The 26,907-nt window shown below is 40.0% G+C and overlaps 1 protein-coding gene across 4 annotated transcripts in view; it reads right to left on the bottom strand.

The window, feature by feature from the left end:
- LOC124608471 (AMP deaminase 2) overlaps positions 1 to 26,907 on the bottom strand; it is a 461,803-nt gene that overhangs the window by 151,071 nt on the left and 283,825 nt on the right. For 3 of the 4 annotated variants that reach the window (XM_047139987.1, XM_047139988.1, XM_047139989.1), the window contains exons 3-4: positions 23,974 to 24,112; positions 3,384 to 3,573 (exon numbers count right to left, since the gene is read on the bottom strand). In XM_047139987.1, coding sequence (XP_046995943.1) covers positions 3,384 to 3,573; positions 23,974 to 24,112 — 329 coding nt within the window. Of the gene's footprint in view, positions 1 to 3,383; positions 3,574 to 23,336; positions 23,481 to 23,973; positions 24,113 to 26,907 lie in introns of those variants that run through there. The other variant, XM_047139990.1, reaches the window with a different exon arrangement.

Below are 26,907 nucleotides of genomic sequence, written 5' to 3'. Positions count from 1 at the left end.
AGAAATAAAAATAAAGTATAGGTTCATCCTGTTACTACATCTTAAAGACAGACAGAGGTAGTTGGAGGAGGAGAATGGAGAAGGTGGGGGAGAGAGCAAATGGTGGGGAAGCAAATGGGAGTAGAGAGAGGAAGAGCATGTGTGGTGATAGCAGTGTGAGCAAAGAAGTAATACCAGCCTGACAAGCAAAGAGGTAGTAATGGGCAAAGATGAGATAGTGAGCCAAGATGTGGTAGAGAGAGTATTTGAAGGAGAGGCGGTGAAAGTAGAAGAAAAAGAGAAAAAGAACATTAAAATGAAACTAGGCATACCGTCCCATCATTTCAGTTTCAGCATTGTTACATCTCACTCTCTTGTACAATCATTCCAACTGACTATCTTTATTTACCCTTTCATTAACTAGTCCCCAGCTCTAACTTTGAAATGTGAACAATGCCTTGAAATAAGATGCTATCCTCACAGTATTCCACTGACTAAGACCAAGTCAGCTCGTATTAAGGTAAGCCATGGCGTTCTTTGTTGTGGGGTTTCGATGCAGATATGACAAAATAGACTGGATGTTATGAAAAACATTAATTTGTGGGAGTCTGAGACACAGGCAGTGTGTGGACTTGATGCTGAGGTGGGTGGAGCACTTGTTGCAAAATTATTTAAAAAAGAAATTATCCCCTGGTATATAAAGAGTAGAGGTGATTTATGGAGAGCATAATCCGTATTTATCATAATTCGATATCTCTTTGTTGCTCTGTAATGTATACAAAAATGTAAAAAAAGATAAGCAATAATAAATGTAATAATAAGAACATACACTATGTGACCAAAAGTATCCAGACACCTGGCTGAACGGCCATCCTGATTTAGGTTTTCCGTGATTTCCCTAAATCACTCCAGGCAAATGCCGGGATGGTTCCTCTGAAAGGGCACGGCCGACTTCCTTCCCCATCCTTCCCTAATCCGATGAGGCCGATGACCACACTGTCTGGTCTCCTTCCCCAAACCAACCAACCAACCTGGCTGAAAGTGACTTACAAGTTTGTGGTGCCCTCCATAGGTAATGCTGGAATTCAATAAGGTGCCGGTCCACCCTCAGTCTTGATGACACCTTCCACTCTCCCAGGCATACATTCAGTCAGGTGCTGGAAGGTTTCTTGGGGAATGGTAGGCCATTCTTCACCAAGTGCTGCACTGAGGAAAGGGATCGATGTTGATTGGTAAGGCCTGGCACGAAGTAGGCGTTCCAAAACATCCAAATGGTGTCTATAGGATTCAGGTCAGGACTCTGTACAGGCCAGTCCATTACAGGGATGTTATTGTCATGTAACCACTCCACTACAGGCCATACATTATGAACAGGTGCTCCATTGTGTTGAAAGATGCAATTGCCATCACCGAATTGTTCTTCGGCATTGGGAAGCAAGAAGGTGCTTAAAGCATCAATGTAGGCCTGTGCTGTGATAGTGCCATGCAAAACAACAAGGGGTGCAAGCCCTCTCCCTGAAAAACATGACCACACCACAACATCACCGCTCCCAATTTTCCTGTTGGCACTACACAGGCTGGAAGATGACGTTCAATGGGCATTCGCCATACCTACACCCTGGCATTGGATTGCCACATTGTGTACCATGATTAATCATTCCACAAAACTTTTTTCCACTGTTCAGTCATCCAATGTTTATGCTCCTTACACCAAGAGAGGCGTCATTTGGCATTTATGAATGTGATGTGTGGCTTACGAGCAGCTGCTCGACCATGAAATTCAAGTTTTCTCACCTCCCACTTAACTTTCATAGTACTTGCAGTGGATCCAGATGCAATTTGGAATTCCTCTGTGATGGTCTGGATATATGTCTGCCTATTACACATTACAATCTTCTTCAACTGTCAGTGGTCTCTGTCAGTCAACAGATGAGGTCTGCCTGTACGCTTTTGTGCTGTACGTGTCCCTTCATGTTTCTACTTCACTATCACATCAGAAACAGTGGACCTAGGGATGTTTAGGAGTTGGAAATTTCACACACAGACGTATAACACAAGTGGTCAATCAAATCTGAGTTCCGCGGAGCACCCCATTCTGCTCTCTCACGATGCCTAATGATTACTGATGTCACTGCTATGGTGTACCTGGCAGTAGGTGGCAGCACAATGCACCTAATATGAAAAATGTTTGTTTTTTGGGGGTGTCTGGATACTTTTGATCACATAGTATATGTAAAGTTCAACATACAAAGGAAATTTTTATTTAATTTCCCATTGATCTAGAATCTGAAAATGCCATCAACATACAGTAAGTAATTCACAACACTTCTTCCTCAGATTACTGACAGGTACCACTCCTTCAAAAGAACAAGTATCCTCCTCTCTTTCATACTCAAAATGTCTCTACCCATGTAGCACCACAAAACAGAAATGATAAAATGTTTCTAGAATGTCTTCAGAACAGAGAAGAGTAATGGAAAGGAATAATACAGGAAATAAACAAAGGATCAAGGGAATCTCTCATGATTCCTGGTCAGTAAGATACTAAGCGATGTACTTAAAAAAAAACTTGTGTGCCGTAACCTGCCACAACAGCAATACAACACTCAAATGAAAGTATGAAACCTAGTCAAAGTGAAACTAAATACAAATATTGATAATATTTGTGGCAGAATAGAATCACAATCTTTCCACTTGCTGAAACAGAACAAATTGGATCAGATTGCATATAAGCTTCAAAACATTGCTGAATCTCCAACTTCCAGAATTTTCTAAAATTCCTTCATAAGGATAAATCAGTGGAATGGATAGAAGAAAATGTATCAGTCTTGGCATGTTATTCTGTTAGATCATGTGGGATGCTAAGCAGAAGAAATTATTAGTGTCTAAATGCTTATTACACCTGCTGGTAAGTAGGTACTGCCACAAATATTGTAAATGTTGCAATGCAGTAACTCTTTGAAATTTTATCACTACCATATATCAGTAACAATTGATTAAAAGCCACTACTGCTTACGTTTTTCACCACCAGTGCAGAGTATAGCATCAATTTCACAGTCACTGGTTGCACGTGTCAAACTTTCTTTCTGAGCCTGCAAATTTTCAGTCTCACTTTGGTTCAATAGTGACACAACACAGAAGTCCATCTCAAATGTAAGCCTCCGACGGCCAAGATTGGCTTCTTTCCAGACTAATACGTCAGAGTCCACTTCATCGTCCCCATAATCATTGTCGTTGCCTTCTAGGAAAGGATAAGGAAAGCAAACAGGAACAAAATATGGACAGGATAGGAATTTTATGGAAATAATTTACAAAATTTAGTGATGGGATATCCATGAAAATTACACATAAATTTGTTCTAAAAATTGGGCTGTTCCAAGTCACTGGATAACCCTGCAGTTACCTTCAATGGTTTTGCGATCCTCGTGTTTAATGTCATTGGTCAGAAGGTGTGGACATCCAGATGACACAGAACGCAGGAAACGTGCTGTAATAGATGGAAAACTCTGTTGAGAGATTGCCATGTACTGCTCACGTATATGGAGGGCCTGAACCAGCAGTCTGCTTGCTTGCTGTAGATCCTCTGGTGGAACCTGGATAATTTTACCAAAATTTCAGTTAGACTAAAAATGAGAGACTCTTGTAACAGATTATATGCACACTTTACACAAAATGATGAGAATCTAATATTGCTTGTAAGTTTAAAATAAACATTACCCATACAATTTAAATGTCATTTGGTATGAAGGATTCTTACAATTATGTAGTATCACAATGATTTCATTTACCATTGCTCAAGCTAAACAAACTAAAATACAATAAAATAAATATAAAAAAAATGTTAATTGGACAGTCAAAAATTAACTGACTTCTCTCTTTTCCAGACCTAACATACCTGAATGTGTATAAAAACAAAGATGAGGTGACCTACCGAACAAAAGTGCTGGCGGTCGATAGACACACAAACAAACACAAACATACACACAAAATTCAAGCTTTCGCAACAAACTGTTGCCTCATCAGGAAAGAGGGAAGGAGAGGGGAAGACGAAAGGAAGTGGGTTTTAAGGGAGAGGGTAAGGAGTCATTCCAATCCCGGGAGCGGAAAGACTTACCTTGGGAAAAAAGGACAGGTATACACTCGCACACACGCACATATCCATCCACACATACAGACACAAGCAGACATGCGAGTGTATACCTGTCCTTTTTTCCCCCTAAGGTAAGTCTTTCCGCTCCCGGGATTGGAATGACTCCTTACCCTCTCCCTTAAAACCCACTTCCTTTCGTCTTCCCCTCTCCTTCCCTCTTTCCTGATGAGGCAACAGTTTGTTGCGAAAGCTTGAATTTTTTGTGTATGTTGGTGTTTGTTTGTGTGTCTATCGACCTGCCAGCGCTTTTGTTCGGTAAGTCACCTCATCTTTGTTTTTATATATAATTTTTCCCACGTGGAATGTTTCCTTCCATTATATTGATACCTGAATGTGTGTGATATATAACTTCCTTATCCCATTCCCTCAAATACTTATCTTTCTTCTGCTGGCTGAAAGAATTGACTGTTTCAAAATACAGCATTCTCTTAGTTTTTGCTTATACACATTACACTTTCCTACTTCTTTCTACCTTCATTTTGCTGAAGTTTCAGTGTGACAAGTCCTCATTTTGCTATGATTAATATTTAAGAATGACAGGGCAAAATTGAAAATGAAAGTACGTAACTTAGTCTCAGTCCAATGTTCGTTTGATTTGGGCTTCTAACAAAATCATGGTTACACTTTAGGTAGAATGTGTTACATTATTTTCTAACAACGGAAAGTCCAGGTCAGACAGCATTGTTAGCTGCAACAAGCAGAGGACTTGCTTTGTTGGTGCGGCACATTTTTCTAGATTTTGACTGAGATAAACTCACACTGCAATGTTTTTCTCCTTCAGCACGCCAGTGTAGAAGTTGGCACAGAAACAGTTAGGTAAAAAATCCGTGCAATTCACACGTTTATTTATATGTAAAAGCCAATTTTGGAATTTTCCTTTGTATGAGGGAGTGTGTTCAAGATTAGTGTGCTGATTGTAACTCTAGATTTATTTATTTCACTGTTTGGATCACTCCCACATAATCTTTCATTGATTGTATGAATAACAATTTGTATTGGGATATATCGTGGAATTTTCAATATTCACAAGTGCCGCGATAAACTCTTACTGTTATCGTTCATTGTAGGTTTCGACTTAATTGTGTGCTTGTAAAATCTTTGAAAACAGCAGGTCTAACCTCTATTAAAACAACTGTTCTCCGATTTCATTGTATAATTACATGAGAAATAGTTAATTTTCAACAATTTTCGAATGCTTGCAGAACTATATTTTCATAAGTTACCAGAACAAGTGTTTTTGGATAACATATTTGGTAGCAAATCGGCATTTGTGATCCACAATTACTGCTAAAGAATAGATCACCACAAATTTCACAGTATATCAATGCGATATACGTGCAGTTTTGAGACTTTTCTAAGTTACAATTGTCCTTTGTATAAGATAATTTGTAGTAAATCGGCATTTGTTATTTAGTTACTGTAGCAGGTATTATACCTAACAAATTTCTTTGCATCTAGTTTTCCCTTAAAGAGAATATATTACCTACAGTTTGTGAATAACTATAACTAACCTCAAAACATTTTATGAAATTTGTAGTTTTACCACAGGTTTTTCTGTTGCCTTAGTAGAAATCTTACTTTGTGTATTTGCTTAAATTCTTATAGGGAATCAGTAATTTTTCAGTTCAACACATATAAAAGATAATCAGCACGCTTAGTTTAAAGTTATTTCTTCCTGTAATACATTGCACCAGCCAAAATGAAGCCCAACTATGAATGCTGTTCTTGTACGTGAGATAGGTTGGTTGACATTTGTAAGCAGCTGGAAATCACCCTTGTTACTGTCAGATGATTGGCAGCTGCTACGAACTGGCTTTTTTTTGGAAGAGCTTCTGAGAGTCATGTACCTGTGGTTTTGATTACCCCAGGTACTATCTGCTACTGTGGATGCTGTCTCCTCTGTAGAAAGTACAGGGTCTCTCATTATTTGCCCACTTGACTGAGAGTGGCTTTTTAATAGTGGATCTAGGCATCCGGTACAGTGGGAGCAGGGACCAGGGAGGGCACTGGGTGATATACCAATCCCCTAACCAACAAGTTCAAGGTGTTGTCTTTCACTGAAACTGAGCCAGTGGGACTCACTTCATCTGTTCTGGAGAACAGATGGGAAATTGTAGAAAGGCCAGGAAACGGCACCAGGTGCACAAAGTGTGTATGCCCAAGGGTCTTGTTCAACATGGGGAACAGTTTACTCCAGCAGCCATTGAGGGAACAGGGTGCAAGCAAGTGCAGATTGTGGCTCATGTTGGAACAAACAACACTTCTTGTCTGGGCTCCCAGCAACTGGCAGAGAAGGTAGAGAAGATCAGCCTTGCACACAGAGTTTCAAAGAAGCTCAAAATTTGCAGCATTGTCTCCAGCACTGATTGTGGTCCCTTGGTTCTGAGTCAAGTGGAAAGACTGAACCAGAGACTTCTAAAATGCTGTGACAAGCTAGTTTGTGACTTCCTGGATTTACACCGTTGGGTTGAGAACTGTAGGATGCACTTAAATGGGTCAGATGCACTACACATCAGAGACTGCTATCCATATACCTGACTGTGTGAGGGACACATCCAAGGGTTTTCTAGATTAGGCAACTCTTCATCCATCTAGATAATGCTAGCTGTAGAAAACACAGAAGTATCAGCGTAAGGTTGAAAGAAATGCCTCACATTCGAGAGTATTAAAATCCTAGTGGTTACCTGCTGAAGCATTCACAACAAAGTGCCCAAGTACATGGTGCTCCTGAAAAGTAATGAAGCTCACATAATACTAGCTATGGAAAGCTGGTTGAAACCCAAAATTGATAGTGAAATTTTTATGGAAAACTTAGGTCTATGTCAAAAAGAGAGGCTAATGGTGGTGTATTTGTCACAGTTGACAAGAAACTCAAATCCACCAAGACAGAAACTGAAGCTCCATGTGAGATTGTTTGGGCAACACTCAGTACCAGTGGTTGCCATAAAATGATAACTGGATCATCCTATCACCCACCAGACTTACCCCCTGATGAAACCAAAAACTTTAGAGAAAACCTCAGGTCACCTATACGTAAGTTCCCCAAACATACTGCAATCATCAGTGGAGACTTTAATAACTCATCAATCATTTGGGAAAATTTCAGTTTTGTTAGTCGTGGGCATGAAACATTACTAAATGCCTTCTCTGAAAACTACGTAGAACAGATAGTTAGGAAGCCCACTCATTAGGAAAATATACTGGATCTAACAGCAACAAAAAGAACTGACCTCTTTGAGGATGTTCACATCAAAATTGGTATCGGTGATCAAGACATGGTTTTGGCAACAATGATTACCAAAGTACAAAGGGAACTAAACAAGCAGATACATATATACGTTCAGTAAACTAGATAAAAAAACTTATATCTCAATGTGAAACTTGAAACTTTCAGCACAGGGCAGGCACATGTAAGGAACTATGGCTCAAGTTTAAGAGAATAATTTACCATGCACTAGATGTACACCCAGTAGAATAGTTCATAATGGGAGGGCCACTCCACGGTATAGAGTCACTCAGAAAGTTCCAAAGAAACAGAAGAGACTACTGCCTAACATGTGTAAAAGAGAGCATAGGACTAAAGATAGAGAGATGCTGAAAGAAATGCATTTGGCTGTCAAGAGGGCAATGCATAAAGCCTTCACTAACTATCATAGCAGAATGTTGTCAAATGATCTTCCACAAAACCTAAAGAAATTCTAGTCATATCTAAAGGCTACCAGTGGCACCAAAGTAAATGCCCAGTCCCTAGTGAATGAGACAGGAATGAAATTGAGGGTCAGAAAGCAAAAGCTGAAATGCTTAACTCTGTCTTCAAATGTTCCTTTAAAAGAGAAAACCCAGGAGTATTGCCCCAATTTAATCCTCAAACCAGTGTTAGTGTCAGTTGTGTTGAAAAACAGCTGAAATGATTCAAATTGAAAAAAGCTCAAAGGCCTGATGGAGATATTGAGATAACCGATTGCAGAATAGAAAATCAACTACAATTGCTTAGTAGTGGAAAGGCATCAGGACCAGATGAGATATTTGTAAGATTCTACAAAGAATATGTGCAGGACTTGCTCACCTTCTAGCAGTAATTTATCATAGAGCACTTGTCAATGATGGGTACCTCGTGACTGGGAGAAAGTACAGGTTATTCCTGTTTTTAAGAAGGGCCGTAGGACAGATGCACACAATTATAGACCTATATTGTTGATGTCAATCTGTTGTAGAATTATGGAACATGTTTGAAGCTCAAGAATTGTGATGTTCTTGGAGAAGGAAAATCTCCTCTATAAAAAATCAACATGGATTCCGCAAACAGAGATCTCGCAAAACTCAGCTCGCTCTGTTCCTCCACAAGATCCACAGCGCCATAGACAATGGCACTCAGATTGATGCCATGTCCCGTGACTTCAGCAAGGCATTTGAAACCATCCAGCAATGCTGTTTAGTGAAAAAAATGAGCTTATTGAGTATCAGAGCTGTTTTGCAACTTGATTCAACACTTCCTTGCAGAAAGAAATCAACATGTCACTCTTAATGGAATAGAATCAACAGATGGAAAGGTAATTTACAGAGTACTCCAAGGATGTAGTAGGATTAGTTTCTAGACATACGAGCCCAAGTCAAAACAAGAAGACAGAGAGGAGTTAAAACATGACTATGCATCAGTCCCAATTGACATAAGAGAAGACAGCTAAAAACAGGGACGTGGAAAAAGGGCTAAAAGAGACACCATTTAGAAATGGAGGTCCAAAACTAAAAATTAAATGGCCCTTGCCATATTGCTTTGGTGGATAAAAAAATAAAACACTGTCGACAGCCCACATGTCTTTTGCTAAAACGGCTGATAACACAGATGGCAAAACCAAGTGGAAATGTGGATGGTTAAAAAATGGGCATTTCATCAGGAAGTCATGGACACTTAAAACTTGGGCAAAATGTGTACAAAGTGGTGGGGTAGCGCCACTTATCAAATGACAAAGGCTAAAAAGGCACTTTTTCCTTTACCCAGATCTCTTGGACAGCTCATCAAGATACATGGGACATTCCCAAGAGGCGGCAGCATGGCCACCATAGCAGTTGATACAGCAGGGAGAAGTAAGTGGACCATAGCCCTCCTGAGCATCCCTATCACAGGTTACACATTTGTCTGGGTATCGACAACACGTTCTACTGTAGTTGAAATGATGACACTGGTAGCAGCGCATCAGGTTTGGAATGTACAGTTGGAGAGTGATAATTTCATAGACTGCTTTGATCTTGGATAGAAGCACCACTCTATCAAAGGTAAGAAAATCAGTGCAGGTGGGCACTAAGGAGGGATATACCTTTCTCATCACCCGATGGATGGAAATGACACCCTGATCAGAGAGGTAAGATTGGATTTCAGCCTCCGTTAGACCGTCAAGCTGCCTAGCATAAATAACACCACAGGAAGAATTCATAGTGCTATGGGTCTCGACACAAACAGGGTAGCTGTGGAGAAGCAAGGTGGCAAGCAGTTTTGCTTGAGAATCAGTAGTAGTCTCCAAAATCAAAGGGCCATTCCATAAATGAGAGCACGATTTCACAGGGCCAGCAATTGAGTCAACACCTTTCTGAATAATAAACGGATTTACCATGGCGAAGGACTAACCGTCTTCAGTACTTGAGACCACGAGGAACCAAGGTGGTGCAGGAAAGGTCTTTGAATCATTAGCCTCATTACATTTATGTTTCGTAGACACTGATTGTAAAGATGATTGGCTCATTGTCAGAAAAACCCCCATGACTGACAGCGTCTCCGATGGCACGCTCCTTCCATCTGGGGGCACCTTCACAAGGGTGTGCGCCCGCCTTACGTGCACCTCAGGTCACACCTCCCTGACACCTAACAGAGGGACCAATTGGCAATTTGGGAAGGCTGCAGCTTGGCAGTCACCCCTCCCTGGGCCTGGCCTATACCTGGGGGTACGTATGAACCCTACCTGTCGACCCGGGGCCGGGAATTACACGTTACCCAGTCACCTGTTACAAGTCAGATGCATGGGCTGGCCTTCAGGAGTGCACAGAAAGAAAGAAGAAGAAAAAGACGAAACTCAAACACCAAAGTGGACGAACAAGAGAGCAGGGAAACAAAGAAAGGAAAAGGGAGTGAAAAACAATGGTGATATTGTTCTTATGTTGGCGACAGACAATGCAGAACATTCCCAGTAACACCTCAGACATGTTCCCAAAGGGAGGGGAAAAAGAATAGCATGAGGACAGACATGCAGCACGGAAAGGAAAAAATGCTGCAAAGGCTGGGGCCTCATGGTAGCCGAGCATTAACCCACCAAAGAGCGGAGAGCTCCCTGGAGGCCAGAAAATTGATGAATGGTGCAGGCATGGCAGACCCCGAATATAAATAAATGTAACATATTGTGCATACACAGGAAAAGAAACCCACTGCTGTATAGCTACACTAATTAACACAAACTGTTGGAAACAGTATCTGCCATAAAATATCTTTGAGTAATTATCCAGAGCAAGTGAAATGACCAAATAAAACAAGCAGTGGGAAAAGCAGATGCCAAACTCAGATTCATTGGAAGAATCTTAAGGAAATGTAACTCATCCATGAAGGAAGTGGCTTATAAGGTACTTGTTCGACTGATTCTTGAGTATTGATCTATCTGGGATGGCTACCACACAGGAGTGATAGGTGAGATGGGGGGGGAGTGGGGGGAGAGTGGGTGTGGGGGAAAGAGCACTTTCTGGCAAGAGTCAGACAGCATACTACTCCCCCCCCCAAATACATCTCACATCACGACCACGAAGACAAAATTTGAGAAATTAGAGCCAATACAGAGGCTTACTGACGATCACTCTTCCCACACACTCTTCACGAGTGGAACAGGTTTGAAGGGCTCAGTTAGTGGTACGAGAAGTACCCTCCGCCACACACTATTAGGTGGCTTGCAGAGTATTATGATGATGTAGATGAATCCCTATTAGATTCTGTTCTGATTTTGTATCTGAGTTAGCCCCTTTTCTAACTATAATCTATCGTAGATTACTCAAACAAAAAAGTGTGCCGAGTATTTGGAAGAAAGCACAGGTAACACCTGTCTACAAGAAGGGCAGTAGAAGTGGTTCACAGAACTAATGTCCAATATCTTTGACATCAATCTGTTGTCGAATCTTAAAATGTATTCTGATCTCAAACATAATGAGGTATCTTTATCAGAATGACCTTCTCCATGCCAACCAGCATGGATTACAAAAAAATTAATCATGTGAAACCCAACTCACACTTTTCTCACATGCCATACAGAAAGCTTTGGATCGAGGCGGTCAGACAGATGCAGTCTTCTTAAGTTTCTGAAAAGCATTTGACTTGGTATCACAACTACACTTATTGTCAGAAGTTTGATCATATGGGATATAGACGGAAATACACTCCTGGAAATTGAAATAAGAACACCGTGAATTCATTGTCCCAGGAAGGGGAAACTTTATTGACACATTCCTGGGGTCAGATACATCACATGATCACACTGACAGAACCACAGGCACATAGACACAGGCAACAGAGCATGCACAATGTCGGCACTAGTACAGTGTATATCCACCTTTCGCAGCAATGCAGGCTGCTATTCTCCCATGGAGACGATCGTAGAGATGCTGGATGTAGTCCTGTGGAACGGCTTGCCATGCCATTTCCACCTGGCGCCTCAGTTGGACCAACGTTCGTGCTGGACGTGCAGACCGCGTGAGACGACGCTTCATCCAGTCTCAAACATGCTCAATGGGGGACAGATCCGGAGATCTTGCTGGCCAGGGTAGTTGACTTACACCTTCTAGAGCACGTTGGGTGGCACGGGATACATGCGGACGTGCATTGTCCTGTAGGAACAGCAAGTTCCCTTGCCGGTCTAGGAATGGTAGAACGATGGGTTCGATGACGGTTTGGATGTACCGTGCACTATTCAGTGTCCCCTCGACGATCACCAGTGGTGTACGGCCAGTGTAGGAGATCGCTCCCCACACCATGATGCCGGGTGTTGGCCCTGTGTGCCTCGGTCGTATGCAGTCCTGATTGTGGCGCTCACCTGCACGGCGCCAAACACGCATACGACCATCATTGGCACCAAGGCAGAAGCGACTCTCATCGCTGAAGACGACACGTCTCCATTCGTCCCTCCATTCACGCCTGTCGCAACACCACTGGAGGCGGGCTGCACGATGTTGGGGCGTGAGCGGAAGACGGCCTAACGGTGTGCGGGACCGTAGCCCAGCTTCATGGAGACGGTTGCGAATGGTCCTCGCCGATACCCCGGGAGCAACAGTGTCCCTAATTTGCTGGGAAGTGGCGGTGCGGTCCCCTACGGCACTGCGTAGGATCCTACGGTCTTGGTGTGCTTCTGTGCATCGCTGCGGTCCGGTCCCAGGTCGACGGGCATGTGCACCTTCCGCCGACCACTGGCGACAACATCGATGTACTGTGGAGACCTCACGCCCCACGTGTTGAGCAATTCGGCCGTACGTCCACCCGGCCTCCCGCATGCCCACTATACGCCCTCGCTCAAAGTCCGTCAACTGCACATACGGTTCACGTCCACGCTGTCGCGGCATGCTACCAGTGTTAAAGACTGCGATGGAGCTCCGTATGCCACGGCAAACTGGCTGACACTGACGGCGGTGGTGCACAAATGCTGCGCTGCTAGCGCGATTCGACGGCCAACACTGCGGTTCCTGGTGTGTCCGCTGTGCCGTGCGTGTGATCATTGCTTGTACAGCCCTCTCGCAGTGTCCGGAGCAAGTATGGTGGGTCTGACACACCGGTGTCAATGTGTTCTTTTTTCCATTTCCAGGAGTGTATGTGACAGAACTGAAGACTTTTTGGTAGGGAGGACACAGCATGTTATCTTGGATGGAGAGTCACCATCAGATGTAGGAATAACTTTGGGTGTGCTTCAGGGAAGTGTGTTGCAACCCTTGCTGTTCATGTTGAATATTAATGATCTTGTGGACAATATTAATAATAACCTCAAATCTTTTGCAGACAATGTTTTTATCTATAATCAAGCACAGTCTGAAAGGAGCTCCATAAATATTTTGTCAGGTCTTGATAAGATTTTGAAATGGTGCAAAGATTGGCAGCTTGCTTTAAATGTTCAGAGATGTAAAACAATGCATTTCACAAAACAAAAACATCTAGTAGCAAATGACGATAATATCAGTCGGCCAACTCATGCAAATACCTGAGTGTATTACTTTGTAGGGATATGAAATGGAATGATGACATAGGCTCAGTTGTGGGTAAAGCAGGTGGTAGACTTCAGTTTATTGGTAGAATACTGGAGAAGTGCAACAAGTCTACAATGGAATTGCTTGCAAGTGTGTGGGGCCCATTCCAAATAGGACTAACAGGGTGTATTGAATGCATATAGAGAAGGGCAGCATGAATGATTACATGTCTGTTTGACCTGTGAGATTGTGTTATGGTGACAATGAAGAAACTGAACTGGCAGACCATTGAAGATAGATGTAAACCATCCCGAGAAAGTCTACTAACAAAGTTTCAAGAACCAGCTTTAAATGATGATTCTAGGAACATACTAAAACCCTCTACATACTGCTCTCACACGTATCGTGAGACCAATATTAGAGTAATTACAGCATGTACAGAGGCATTCACAAACAGTCATTCTTACCACACTTCATACGTGAGTATGGATGTAGATGTAGATTATCAACAATATTGTGAAATGATAGATTGAGACTCACTGTAAGTACAACTGACATACACATGATCATCTCCAGCTGCTCTGACCAGAATTTTGGTTGGGGCAGCCAGAAATGGTGGTCGTGAGAGAGAGAGAGAGAGAGAGAGAGAGAGAGAGAGAGAGAGAGAGGTGTGTGTGTGCTTGCTCTTGTTAATATGTTTGTGCATTTCTCTTTTCTGAAGAACACATTGGCTGGGCTGAGGGCTCATCTGTAGCAGTCTTCCCATTGTGCCTGTATGTAACTCAAATGTGTATCTGTATGGTGAGTAGCAATTTATCCTTTGCATAATATTGTTTATATTATTTTTTCATGACTAATTTAAGGCTTAAGCCCTTCTCAAGTAGTAATACACAAAATCAGCATATATTGCATAAATGACACTGGTAGAATTTCACTGATATGGATATATGGCACTTAAATGAAAATGCTGCTGCAGTGGTAACTGAGAGAAACATGTGAATTTGTTTACTATGAAGAGGCACATGAGTTGAGTGATCCACCTGATCAGAAATGTGTAAGGTGTCATTTTCAGCTTGTGTCTGATATGTACATTGTATTGTATTGTATTTGGTTAAATTAAAAAATGAAACAACTGACTTGATCATCCAAAGCACGATTAATCTCATTAGGGAGTGATAAACAATACAACTATTGGTATAATAAACAATTTTTAGCAACCCAATAGTATTCATACACTATGAGTATCTGTTTATGTGTTTCCTTATTTTATATCGAACTTCTGTCTAATCCAGTCACCATTACCGCTATTCAGTCTGCTCTCCTTACGAACTGATGTCTTAATCCCCTTACTTATACACCGTCCCTCCTCTTTTGCACAGCACTCTTATCGTGGATGTACATCAGTCATGTTTCTCTATGTAATCCTTATATAACAGTTCAAAATAAATTTTCCTTTACTTTTAGAAAGTTCTAGTATTCATTCAATTTCCAGGACTAATTCCTGAAACATCAACTCAACAAACAAGCAGAAATGTAACCTCTACTTTCTTCTACTGATACCAGACATCGGCTTTGACTTGTGATGTAGTGATGGGACATGCAACATCAATTGTGGTTAAATAAATGTTGAACAGAATACTGACAATATTTACTTTGCTTTTATATTATTTTTTGGAATGGGTATTGTGGTGAGTGACTGATTTTTAGTGTAGAACAAGCACTAAGACAAGTTAGGTGACAGATTATTTGTGAGTTAATGAAGCAAATGTATGTGTTTCATATGAATCATTATTATTATTATTGTTATCAGACTAATTTTACATTTAAAGGATTTCTCTGTGTGTCTTCCATCAGCCACTTTGATGACATCATGGGCCAAAGCAATTGGGCAGTATCAGTATGTTCAATATTTCCTTCTTTTCTTTATAATTCTCCCTACAGCACATATTTCTTTCCAATATCCACATTTCTCTCTACCTTTGGAATTATTCTCAATTTGAATGTGGCATACCCATTTCATGTGCACAGTAACACTAACTACAACTGACCATGTTGCTTGCTTGGTTGGTTTTTTGCAGTTAAAGGGACCAAACTGAGAGGTCATCAGTCCCTTCATCCTATATGTATTGAACCATGAATAATCCCCAGTGGAATGATACTAAAGGCAAATCCTGGAAACCCTGATTCTAACCAAGATATAATAAGATCAAAGCATTTAGAAATAGGAAAGGAATGAGAAGGAATGGGGGGGGGGGGGGGGAAGGGGGGAGAGAGAGTCTGCCCAGAATGCAGCAGGATGATGATGATGATGATGATGATGATGATGATTGGGTTGTGGGGCGCTCAACTGCATGGTTATCAGCGCCCGTACAAATTCCCAACCTTTTCTCAGTCCAATCTTGCCACTTGCATGAATGATGATGAATAAATGATGACAACACAAACACCCAGTCATCCCGAGGCAGGTGAAAATCCCTGACCCTGTCGGGAATCAAACCAGGACCCTGTGCTTGGGAAGCAAGAATGTGACCGCGAGCATAATGCAGCAGGAAGACCCCAGGGCATGCAGTGGGAGATGCACCCTCTGCATTGACCACCACTACCTCACCCCCTGTTGTCCCAAAAAAACAAACAGCACTGAAAGAATGATAAAATTTTAAGAATGACAAAACATTAAAAATGGTGAATGTAAAATAATGAAAAGACTAAAAAGGTGAGAAGGGTGGGGGCCAAGGCAGACCACCAAGTAAGGACCATTGTGGGCCCCCTGGTCCAGAGCAGACAAGGGGTTCCCCTCCAACCACTCAGGCAGTCAATGAGGTCCAAGCGTCCCACCTCACAGAGATGAGCAGAAACCATCTTTGTGAGTAAAATGTAAAACCACGTCAGCACTAATAATTGATGGCTTAGAGTCAAACAAATGTAAAGTTCTGCCCCCCACCCCCCACCTCCACCCCCTTTTCCAAAATCGGCACCCTGGTAGCTAATTCTGCCAACCAATCAGCATGTTCATTCCCCAAAGTCCCAACATGACCGTGTGCTAAGCAAGGTTGTGAAAGATGGTACCAATCCAGTGTGGTTCAATAGCTATCAAAGCACAGAGAGCTCCATCACCAAACTCAACAAATTAAAAGGAAGGTCAGCATTGGCCATAATATTGACGTTTTATTGATAGCAGAATCTATTTTCGATCACATGGTGATCATCTACAGTGCTGTACAAATTAAACTCAGACACTGGTATCAAGTTATCAATAACCAAAACTGAGAAGAGATCAAAATAACTCAATTTATTGTGATCACTTCTCAGTTTTGGTTATTGATAACTTGATACCAGTGTCCGAGTTTAATTTGTACAGCACTGAAGATGATCACCATGTGATCGAAAATCGATTCTGCTATCAATAAAACGTCAATATTATGGCCAATGCTGACCTTCCTTTTAATTTAACATATATGGTTGTTGTGCACACAGCACTCCATGGAGTCGCCAGTCAATAAAACTGAACAAAGCCTAGGCCTTACTGCCAAATTAAAACTGAACATCCAAATGTTCACAAGGAGAGCAACGTGTAAAGTGTTCAGTGAACTCAGAACTAATACAAGTCAATAAATGGATTAAAGTCATCTATTAAGCAAACTCACTGATCATACTGACACTGAAACAAATGGTGACTGATGACCAAAATAATTAATTAAATCAGCTAAAGTTAATTCAGTAAGAACGATCAAACTCGTTTCAGTTGCCAGATGGATGGAAATATTACGTATTGAGATAAAGAAAATTGTGAAATATAAAATCAATGAAATCATTCAACAAAGTAAATATAACTGGAATTTAAGACCCATGCAGAATTATTTGTTCCTCTTCTAGCAGCAAAGTATGGTACATCCCTAAAGTAAGAAAACACACGTTCAAGACACTCATATCTAAGTGTTGCAAAATAATGGAATATGTATTACACTCAGGTATTATGACCTTTTCAAGCAATGAATGTGGATTTAACAAACAGCATTCTTTCAAAACTCTGTTCATTTTGATTAGCCAATAAATCCAAGAGACAGTGGAGAACAGCATCCAGGTTGCCTTTCAGTAGTCTATGACTATCTCCTCTCTCTCACCTAGTGAGGAAATGTCAGACCAGCTTAGTTATTAGACAGAACACTCCCCAATCTAGTGCATAAAAAAAAAGTTGCATCAAACATACCCTTTAGTAGTTTTATAAGAACATTACTGTTCATAATGTATAACAACAATTTATTAGATAGTGTAGGAAGCTCTACGAGACTGTTTGTGTGTGATAATCATGTACACAGAATTCTGTATACAGAGAAGTGGCAATTCAAAAAAATTGTGGTGAAATGTACGTGGTCATGATGAGACTCCACTTTACTTGAAGAATCAACAACAGAAGCATATTGCGTATGAATGTGTGGAAACTATCACAACTGTTAACTATCTATGTTTCTGCACCATGAACATTTCAAAGTGGAACAATCACATAAAACTGTTTGTGGGAAAAAGAGATGGCAGGAAGAATCACTAGAAGAATCCTACATCAAAATTATCTCATCTACATAACAGTTAGCTAACATAACCCTCATTTGACCAATGACTGATTACTAGGGAAGAGGTGTTTCACACCATGGTAAAGTTCACTGTTAATAGGAAAACCCTAGTTCTTCCAAAAAGAGATGTAATGAAATGACGAAATTAGAAAACTTCTAGTTCATGCATGGGCTTATGAACAACTATTTACAAATTGTACAGGAATTGTGACAAATGATAGGGGTGTGCAAAATACATTCCAATACACTTTTAGAGTGCGTATGCTGATGAGCGAAAATATTAAGACCACCTGCTTAAGTCTGTTGGTCTCTCTTTTGAAACACAAAGCAACAGCAATTCTGCACGACATGGATTTGACAAGTCCTTGTTAGGTTTCCAGTGGTATATAGCGCCAGATGTCTATGCACATGTCATGCAATCCTAACAAATTAAAGATCATGGTTTGTGGGCCTGGAGCTGGCACCTGATAGCATCCTAGATATGTTCCATCTGGTTCAGATGAGGAAAATTTGATGGCTATGATACCAGTGTAATTCACTATCATGTTCATCAAACAACTGTAAACGATTCTGCCCTTGTGACATGGTCAGTTATATGGCTCAAAGATGCCATAGCTGTCAGAGAAGACCTTGAGCACAAAGTGATGCACATGGTCTGCAATAATGTTCATGCAGTACAGTGCATGTTTTGAGCCACTGTCCACCTCGATGATGGCATGTTTGAACACAACCATCAACCCTGTTTAAGAAGAAACACAATTCATCCAACCAGGCAACATAATTCCATTCATCCAGTGTCCCATCTGCAGTTGTAATTGATGATATTGTTGGGTCAATGTGGAAACACTGCGGGGGCATCTCCTGTGGTGCCCTATATTTGACAACCTACGCTGAAGAGTGTGCTCCAACACACTTGTGCCACCAGATTCCAGCAAAGTGCTCTGCTGACTATCCTCCTTTTACAGAGTGGACTTACCTATGAGCATGTCCTGGGATAAGGTGTGGATGTCCAACACTGTCATATTCTCATGTTTTTACCATCCTACAACTTTCCATAGATGCTCATGACAGCTGAATGCAAACAGCTAACCAATTTTATCATTTCCAAGATGCTTATTCCCAGTCACTGGTCCATAATAATCTACTCTTTGTTGAAGCTACTTGCATCAGTAGATTTATCCATTATCCATCTCCAACCCATATCATCACTAGAGTGATTCCCCATTCATCACTGCTCTGCTTACATACTTTTCCGAGCATATCAGCTGCCTGCGACACAACCAGGTGGCACTCTATCTCATTGTGGACAGTGGTCATAATATTATGGCTCATCAGTGTACCATCTCTAATAACCTCAATGTCAAAGGGACATTAGATCCTAATCTTCCTTCCTTGTAAATGTAGATTTCAATATTGTATTTAATGCAATTATTTCCTAAAAAGTCAAGCACAAGATAAACATAATTTTGAGAAAATATGTTATTATCCATATCAGCAAAAAATTGACAGCAGAATGGAACACACACAGAAAAGTAAGAAAGTATTTTTTTAAAGAAAGTACACAGTTACAGGCCAACTACTCTCATGGACCTAAATTCGAAGGAGTGAAGTTTGAGCGCGCAAGTCTGGAAGAAGGAAAAGAACTTCAAGAATATATTGCAGTAGGCATACAAAAACACAATTGGTAGAGACAAGGAGATGAAAGTACATTACTGGCCATTAAAATTGCTACACCACGATAACGACGTGCTACAGACGAGAAATTTAACCGACAAGAAGATGATGCTGTGATATGCAAATGATTAGCTTTTCAGAGCATTCACACGAGGTTGGCACTGGTGGTGACACCTACAACGTGCTGACATGAGGAATGTTTCCAACCGATTTTTCATACACAAACAGCAGTTGATCGGCACTGCCTGGTGAAACATTGTTGTGATGCCTCGTGTAAGGAGGAGAAATGCGTACCATCACGTTTCTGACTTTGATAAAGGTCGGATTGCAGCCTATAGTGATTGCAGTTTATTGTATTGCGACATTGCTGCTCGCGTTGGTCAAGATCCAATGACTGTTAGCAGAATGTGGAATCGGTGGGTTCAGGAGGGTAATACGTAATGCCGTCCTGGATCCCAATGGGAAGTATCACTAGCAGTCGAGATGACAGGCATCTTATCCGCATGGCTGTAACGGATCATGCAGCCACATCTCGATCCCCGTGTCAACAGACGGGGACGTCTGCAAGACAACAACCATCTGCATGAACAATTTGACAATGGGTGCAGCAGCATAGACTATCAGCTCGGAGACCATGGCTGCGGTTACCCTTGACCCTGCATCCCAGACAGGAGCACCTGCGATGGTGTACTCAATGATGAACCTGGATGCACAAATGGCAAAACGTCATTTTTCGGATGAATCCAGGTTCTGTTTACAGCATCATGACGGTCGCATCCTTGTTTGGCGACATCGCGGTGAACACACATTGGAAGCATGTATTCATCTTCGCCATACTGGCGTATCACCCGGCGATTGCCATACTGGCATATCACCTGGCATGATGGTATGGGGTGCCATCGGTTTCACGTCTCGGTCACCTCTTTTTCGCATTGACGGCACTTTGAACAGTGGATATTAGATTTCAGATGTGTTACGACCCGTGGCTCTACCCTTCATTTGATGCCTGCAAAACCCTACATTTCACCAGGATAATGCGCAACCGCATGTTGCAAGTCCTGTACAGTCCTTTCTGGATACACAAAATGTTTGACTGCTGGCATGGCCAGCACGTTCTCCAGATCTCTCACCAATTGAAAACCCCTGATGAACCGTGGCCGAGCAACTGGTTTGTCACAATACGCCAGTCACTACTCTTGATGAACTGTGGTATCGTGTTGAAGCTGCATGGGCATCTGTACCTGTACATGCCATCCTAGCTCTGTTTGACTCAATTCCCAGGCGTATCAAGGCCATTATTACGGCCAGACGTGGTTGTCTGGGCACTGATTTCTCAGTATCTATGCACCCGAATTGCGTGAAAATGTAATCACATGTCAGTTCTAGTATAATATATTTGTTCAATGAATATCCGTTTATCATCTGCATTTCTTCTTGGTGTAGCAATTTTAATATCCAGTAGTGTATTAAGAATTGAGATTTATATGAAGCTTAGTTTTGATAACCTGATACTGGAGACACTGCATGGCTCTGGTAGCAAAGTACCTGACAAATTCTTGAGAAATATATTGTTCAGTAGTTTCAAGACCTGGATACTCTACTTTGTAGCAGAGTGAGAAATATGTGGATGAGCAGTTGATAATCTTGCCCACACTAAAATCACAGCAGCAACAGTAACATAACATAACTGATAGTCAACAAAACTATTCACTGTTAAAATATGCTATGGCTAAATACAATTAGAGCCAGTAGCACTTGAGGAATGTTTGTATTTTTTTAAGCATAATGTAAAGTTAATTAAATAGAATTTTGGGAACCATGTTGCTCTCCACTATGCATGACATTGAGATCTACAAGCTAATAGCATGATCCTATGAGCTGACAGCAGAATTACACCAAAAATCTGTCTTGTACCCATTTGCATCCAAAGCACACAGTACTCTGCACCCAAGAAAATCAATATTGACAAAATGTGAAAGAATTTGATCTGTGTGACATTTAACCCCCACCCCCACAGGCACATCCATTATTTTGATGATTTACTTTTGTTGCTATCAACACGAGCACAACTGAAGTCCTTTAAATATTTTTACAGAATATATGTGCCCCTACATTCTGAAGACAGATGTTCTTGTTGATGCAACAATAGCTTTATCATGAGAAAGAAGTAAGAAATAAAAAGAGAAGAAAGAGGATCATTGTCTCCCAATAAGTTTTCATAAGGCATGATTAGTCTTCAATGAGATCAAATGCAAAGTTGATATGGTTTTAAGACAAGGTCCTTAGAAAAGGTATCTACACAGACATAACAGTTCACAATCAAAGGTCAAAGTGGATCTTTTTGAAAGGTATTACATTTGAAAAAATGTATTAGGTTGTGGGTTCAATTATTATACATAAAACTTGTGTCCAAGAAATGCTGTCTTAATTGCAACTGACTGAACGCTATTTTATGCTATACTATGGTTTTAAATTTCCCTGATCTCCTCCCCCCCTCCCCCCTCCCCTCACCGAGAGTGGTGAGGCATTCACTATACAAATTTCTGTTGATATAATTCAGGTTGAACATTAAAGTACACCTGATTTAAGTGATAAGTGAGTCTGACTTACACAAAATCAATCTTCGAATATATGCTACCAATGACTGAGTAATTTGAGCAATATATCTACAGCTACCTGTGTCCCACATGCGAAACTTATTATATACAGTTTGCATCATTACAATTTATCACATTTCTTCCACAAGACAAAAATGAGTTAACAAAATCTGATGTGTTATTTATAAATAATGTTCATTAGTGTTCGATGAAAACATGACTAAGAACCAACCTATAAGTCAAGGCAAAACATTACCTCAAAATATTATGACATGAAATGTAAACACACTGTTGCTGAATAGGCTATAGTCATTACAAATCTTCATGTGTCTCTATCTCTGATAAAAAACTTTTAATTCAAAAATTAGAGCAGGTTTGGACCACACTCATTTTGTCTAAGAAGACAACACACCACTTCATTCTCACAACACATCTGCCTGATTCACAGAATAGTTACATAAATATAATGTCTCCACCTTAGACATGATTAAAAAAAACTGACACATAAAAGCTAATTTAATTATGCACCTTTTAAACGTAAGTAAATTACATCATTAATTTAAGATGTTTGTCTTTGGCATAACATAAGAAAACACTGTCAGAGTGATCATTCTTTGTGATCATCTTGTGATATATTCACAATGACAACTTCATTTCTTTCTCTGTAAGGGTTGCTACACATGAACCTTTATATCTAATAAGCATGACTGGCTTCAGTTAAGGAACAAATTCTTAAGCAATTTTGCAGTTCCCTGCTCATGCAGGATGATTTATGTACAGCAAAACATGTAAGTAATAGGAACTATACTTCTTCTAATGTAACAGAGAGAGAGAGAGATAGATAGAGAGAGAGAGAGAGAGAGAGAGAGAGAGAGAGAGAGAGAGAGAGAGAGAGAGAGAGAGTGTGTGTGTGTGTGTGTGTGTGTGTGTGTGTGTGTGTGTGTGTGTAAAATGCAGACTACTTTGTCTCTTGTAAAACAATAATGCATGCCCCCCCCCCCCCCCCACATGAGTATTACAAATTCTTAACACGTCGTACAAACTCTTGTATGTAGCACATTGTAGTAAGTGAACCACAAGTACACTACTTTTAATATCTCAGATTAAACACACACAATAATATTGACATGTATGACTACTACTTTAAATAATATGTAATTGTCCCCTACTTGAAAATTGTTAGAGCACCACATATTTAACCTGCCTAAGTAGAGTTAATTGGCAGCCCCTCAACACAATAAACAGGGCAAATGTATGTACAAACACATGCACACAGCTTCAACATCTTAATTATAACCAGAGAGACCTCACATCATGACCAGAATAGTGGAATTACTTGAGCACACAAACTAGACAGTCAAGAAAGGTAATGCACAACTGTATGGCTTCCTCCACATACGAGGCTTCAGGCCCAGCGTAAGCCATGTAGAATGCAAAACAAAGAGCATAAAAAGCTACAGACAAAAATAGGATAATGAAGTATGGGCAAATAGTAAAAAATCACAAGAAACTCTTCATTCTAATTATTAAAAAAAAATTTCTTCCTAAAATTCTTCATATGCAGAAGTTTTGCTATGTTTTTACTTGACTGAGCTTCAAATAATAAATGAAACAAAGTGTGGCAAAATAAACTCAAATTTTGTATAATGCCCTTGTCTACAAAACATTTTTAGTTTAAAAATCATACTACAGAAGTGGTAGCAGTTGATAATAAATTTTCATAAAAGTCTTGAGTGCTTGGACTTTTAAGACAACTATAACTATCTCCATGAATGAAAATGTTTAAAAATGGATAATGAGACTCACACCACTTGTATCCTCACCACTGACTGAGACTCTCTGGAAATGCGGCACAAAGTCAGTTTCATCAGGGAGATCATTATCCAGACCATCACAATGAGATGGCTCATAATGGCTGCGTCTCTCCTCGAAGTCACGAGCAAAGCTAAATAACAACATAGTGTAGTTAGAAAATAACATGGCCTGAATACGAACCAACAATTAATTAAAACTGCTGCTACATGACCAAAAGTTTTACAGAAGTGTTTTCATCAGATCAAAATTATGCATAATTTTTCCAACAAAGACAATTCTGCAATTTAATACAGTTAAAGCATTACAACCGAGGATGATTAAGGTTGCTTCTAGTCAAAAATGTGAAAAACCTTCACACTAAACTCACTTCTAAACACAGAAACAATTTTATGATATAAAATCTTTCAATGCCCTCATCAATGTCATCAGCAGTAAATCTAGAATCTGACATGGGATACCTCAGACCAGACATTTCAAGTAACTTTCATAATATGAATTTGACCCTCACTAGCCCAGGAGAAGTAACGCTCATCATACAATCTTTAAAATCAAAACCATCTAGTGGGTATGATGAAATATCAACAAAGTTAATTAAAGAATGTGAGTCTGAGTTAAGTAACATATTAAGCTATCTGTGTAAACCATCATTTATCAGTGGAGTATTTCCTGAAGGGTTGAAATATGCTGAAGTTAAGCCACTGTTTAAGAAGGGAGATAAAGAAATGGCGCCAAATTTCCATCCAATTTCACTTTTGCCAGCAATCTCAAAAATTTTAGAAAAGTTAATGTACAATCAGCTTTATAACCATCTTATCACAAATATTGTAACATATTGTCAAAGTCGCAGTTTGGATTTCTAAAGGGTTCTGATTTTGAGAAGGCTATCTACACTTACAGAGAAAATGTACTTAATTCATTAGACAAAAAATTGCAGGCGATTGGTATATTTTGTGATCTGGCAAAGGCATTTGACTGTATAAATCACAATATCTTTTTAAGTAAATTAGAATATTATGGTGAAACAGGAAATGCTGCAAAATGGTTCAAATCTTATATCTCTAGCAGGAAACTAATGGTGTTATTACGAAAGAGACATATATTAAGCTAACAGACATCACCCAACTGGGAACTAATTACATGTGGTGTCCCACAAGGTTCCATCTTAGGCACCTTACTTTTTCTTATGTATATCAATGACCTTTCATCAGCAACATTACCAGATGCCAAGTTTGTTTTGTTTGCTGATGATACAAACATTGCAATAAATAGCAAATCAAGAGAAGTCTTAGAAAGATGGGCTAGTAAATTATTTGTGGGCATTAATCACTGGTTCCTAGTCAATTCTTTGTCACTAAACTTTGAAAAAACACACTACATGCAGTTCAGAACTTGTAAGGGGTGCCCCACGAGTAGATGCCTAACGTATGATGACAAGCAGACAGAAGTGGAGAGCATTAAATTTTTAGGATTACAGCTTGATAATAAATTCAACTGGGAGAAGAACACCACAGAACTGCTGAAGCATCTAAACAAATCTCTATTTGCAGTGCAAACTCTGTCAGACATAGGGGATATAAAAATGACAAAGCTGGCATACTATGCTTACTTTCATTCCATAATGTCATAAGGGATTATTTTTTGGGGTAATTCATCAAGCCAAGCTAAAGTTTTCTGGGCACAAAAACATGCAGTAAGAGTTATATGTGGTGTGAACTCAAGAACATCGTGCAGAAGCCTGTTTAGGGAACTAAGGATACTAACTACTGCTTCCCAATATATTAATGAAATTTGTCATTAAAAATATATCACTTTTTCAAACCAACAGCTGAGTTCATGGACTCAGTACTAGAAATAAGAATAATCTTCACAAGGATTTAAAGTCACTTACTCTTGTACTCAGGAACACACATTTTCAACAACTTGCCAGCTTAACAACCAATGAAATTCAGTTTAAGAGAAGCCTAAAGGATTTATTGGTGGCCAACTCTTTCTACTCTATCGATGAATTTCTCAGTAGAACTGTTTTGTGTGTGTGTGTGTGTGTGTGTGTGTGTGTGTGTGTGTGTGTGTGTAAAGTACAATCTAACTTCTGCATCACTTCAGTGCAGTAATGTGTTCATTTTAAATAAGTATTGTAGTAGTTATATGTTTATTACCTTATAAATAAAAAAACATTTTTTTTTAATTCTAAATTCAGTGCATTAATGTGAACTTAATAAATGAGTGCTGTAAAACGATCCTTTCATATAGTGTTAAAATATATCATTCCAACTGATACCTGTGGAAGGTACATTAGCTTATTTGTTTTAGTTGTAAATATTTGTCATGTATTATTGTTTTTCTGACATGTTCTACATCCTGGACACCTCCTCACTATGGATTAATTGGAATGAAAGTAAATCTAATCTAGTTTAATCTAATCTATACAAACCGATCCAAGCTATTTCTAGTACCAATGTTCTATCTAAGAGGGTGCAAAACACTATATAGTACAAAGAATCATTTTGCTGCATATGTTTATGCATTACTGGTATCATCTTAAAGCTGTGTACAAAAGGCTCAAGAGCAGATCACAATCTACAATCACTATTATTAAAAAATATTTTCATTCATACTTTGGGTAAAAATTCATTTATTGTTGAAATCATTAATCCTGTTGCAATTGGTCACAGGTGAATTAACTCAACTAGAAGTGAAGACAATACACTTATAGTTTCAGCTGACCTACTGACCGAGGAAAGTTACTGTTCTAAGGTCCTTCCATCAGAAACTCACTATAGCCAACATGACAAAAGTTGGTCTGCTGCAGTATTCTATTTAATCTCTATAGGTAATTCTACAAACAAAAACGGAGCTGGTGATCTCAAGACAAGAGGTAAGCTGAGATGTTTTCTTCACTCACTAATGTCAGCCCAAGTTTCAGTG

This window comes from Schistocerca americana, chromosome 1 (assembly GCF_021461395.2).
Source record: "Schistocerca americana isolate TAMUIC-IGC-003095 chromosome 1, iqSchAmer2.1, whole genome shotgun sequence".
Lineage (NCBI taxonomy): Eukaryota > Metazoa > Arthropoda > Insecta > Orthoptera > Acrididae > Schistocerca > Schistocerca americana.
This window is presented reverse-complemented; position numbering and strand designations above follow the sequence as displayed.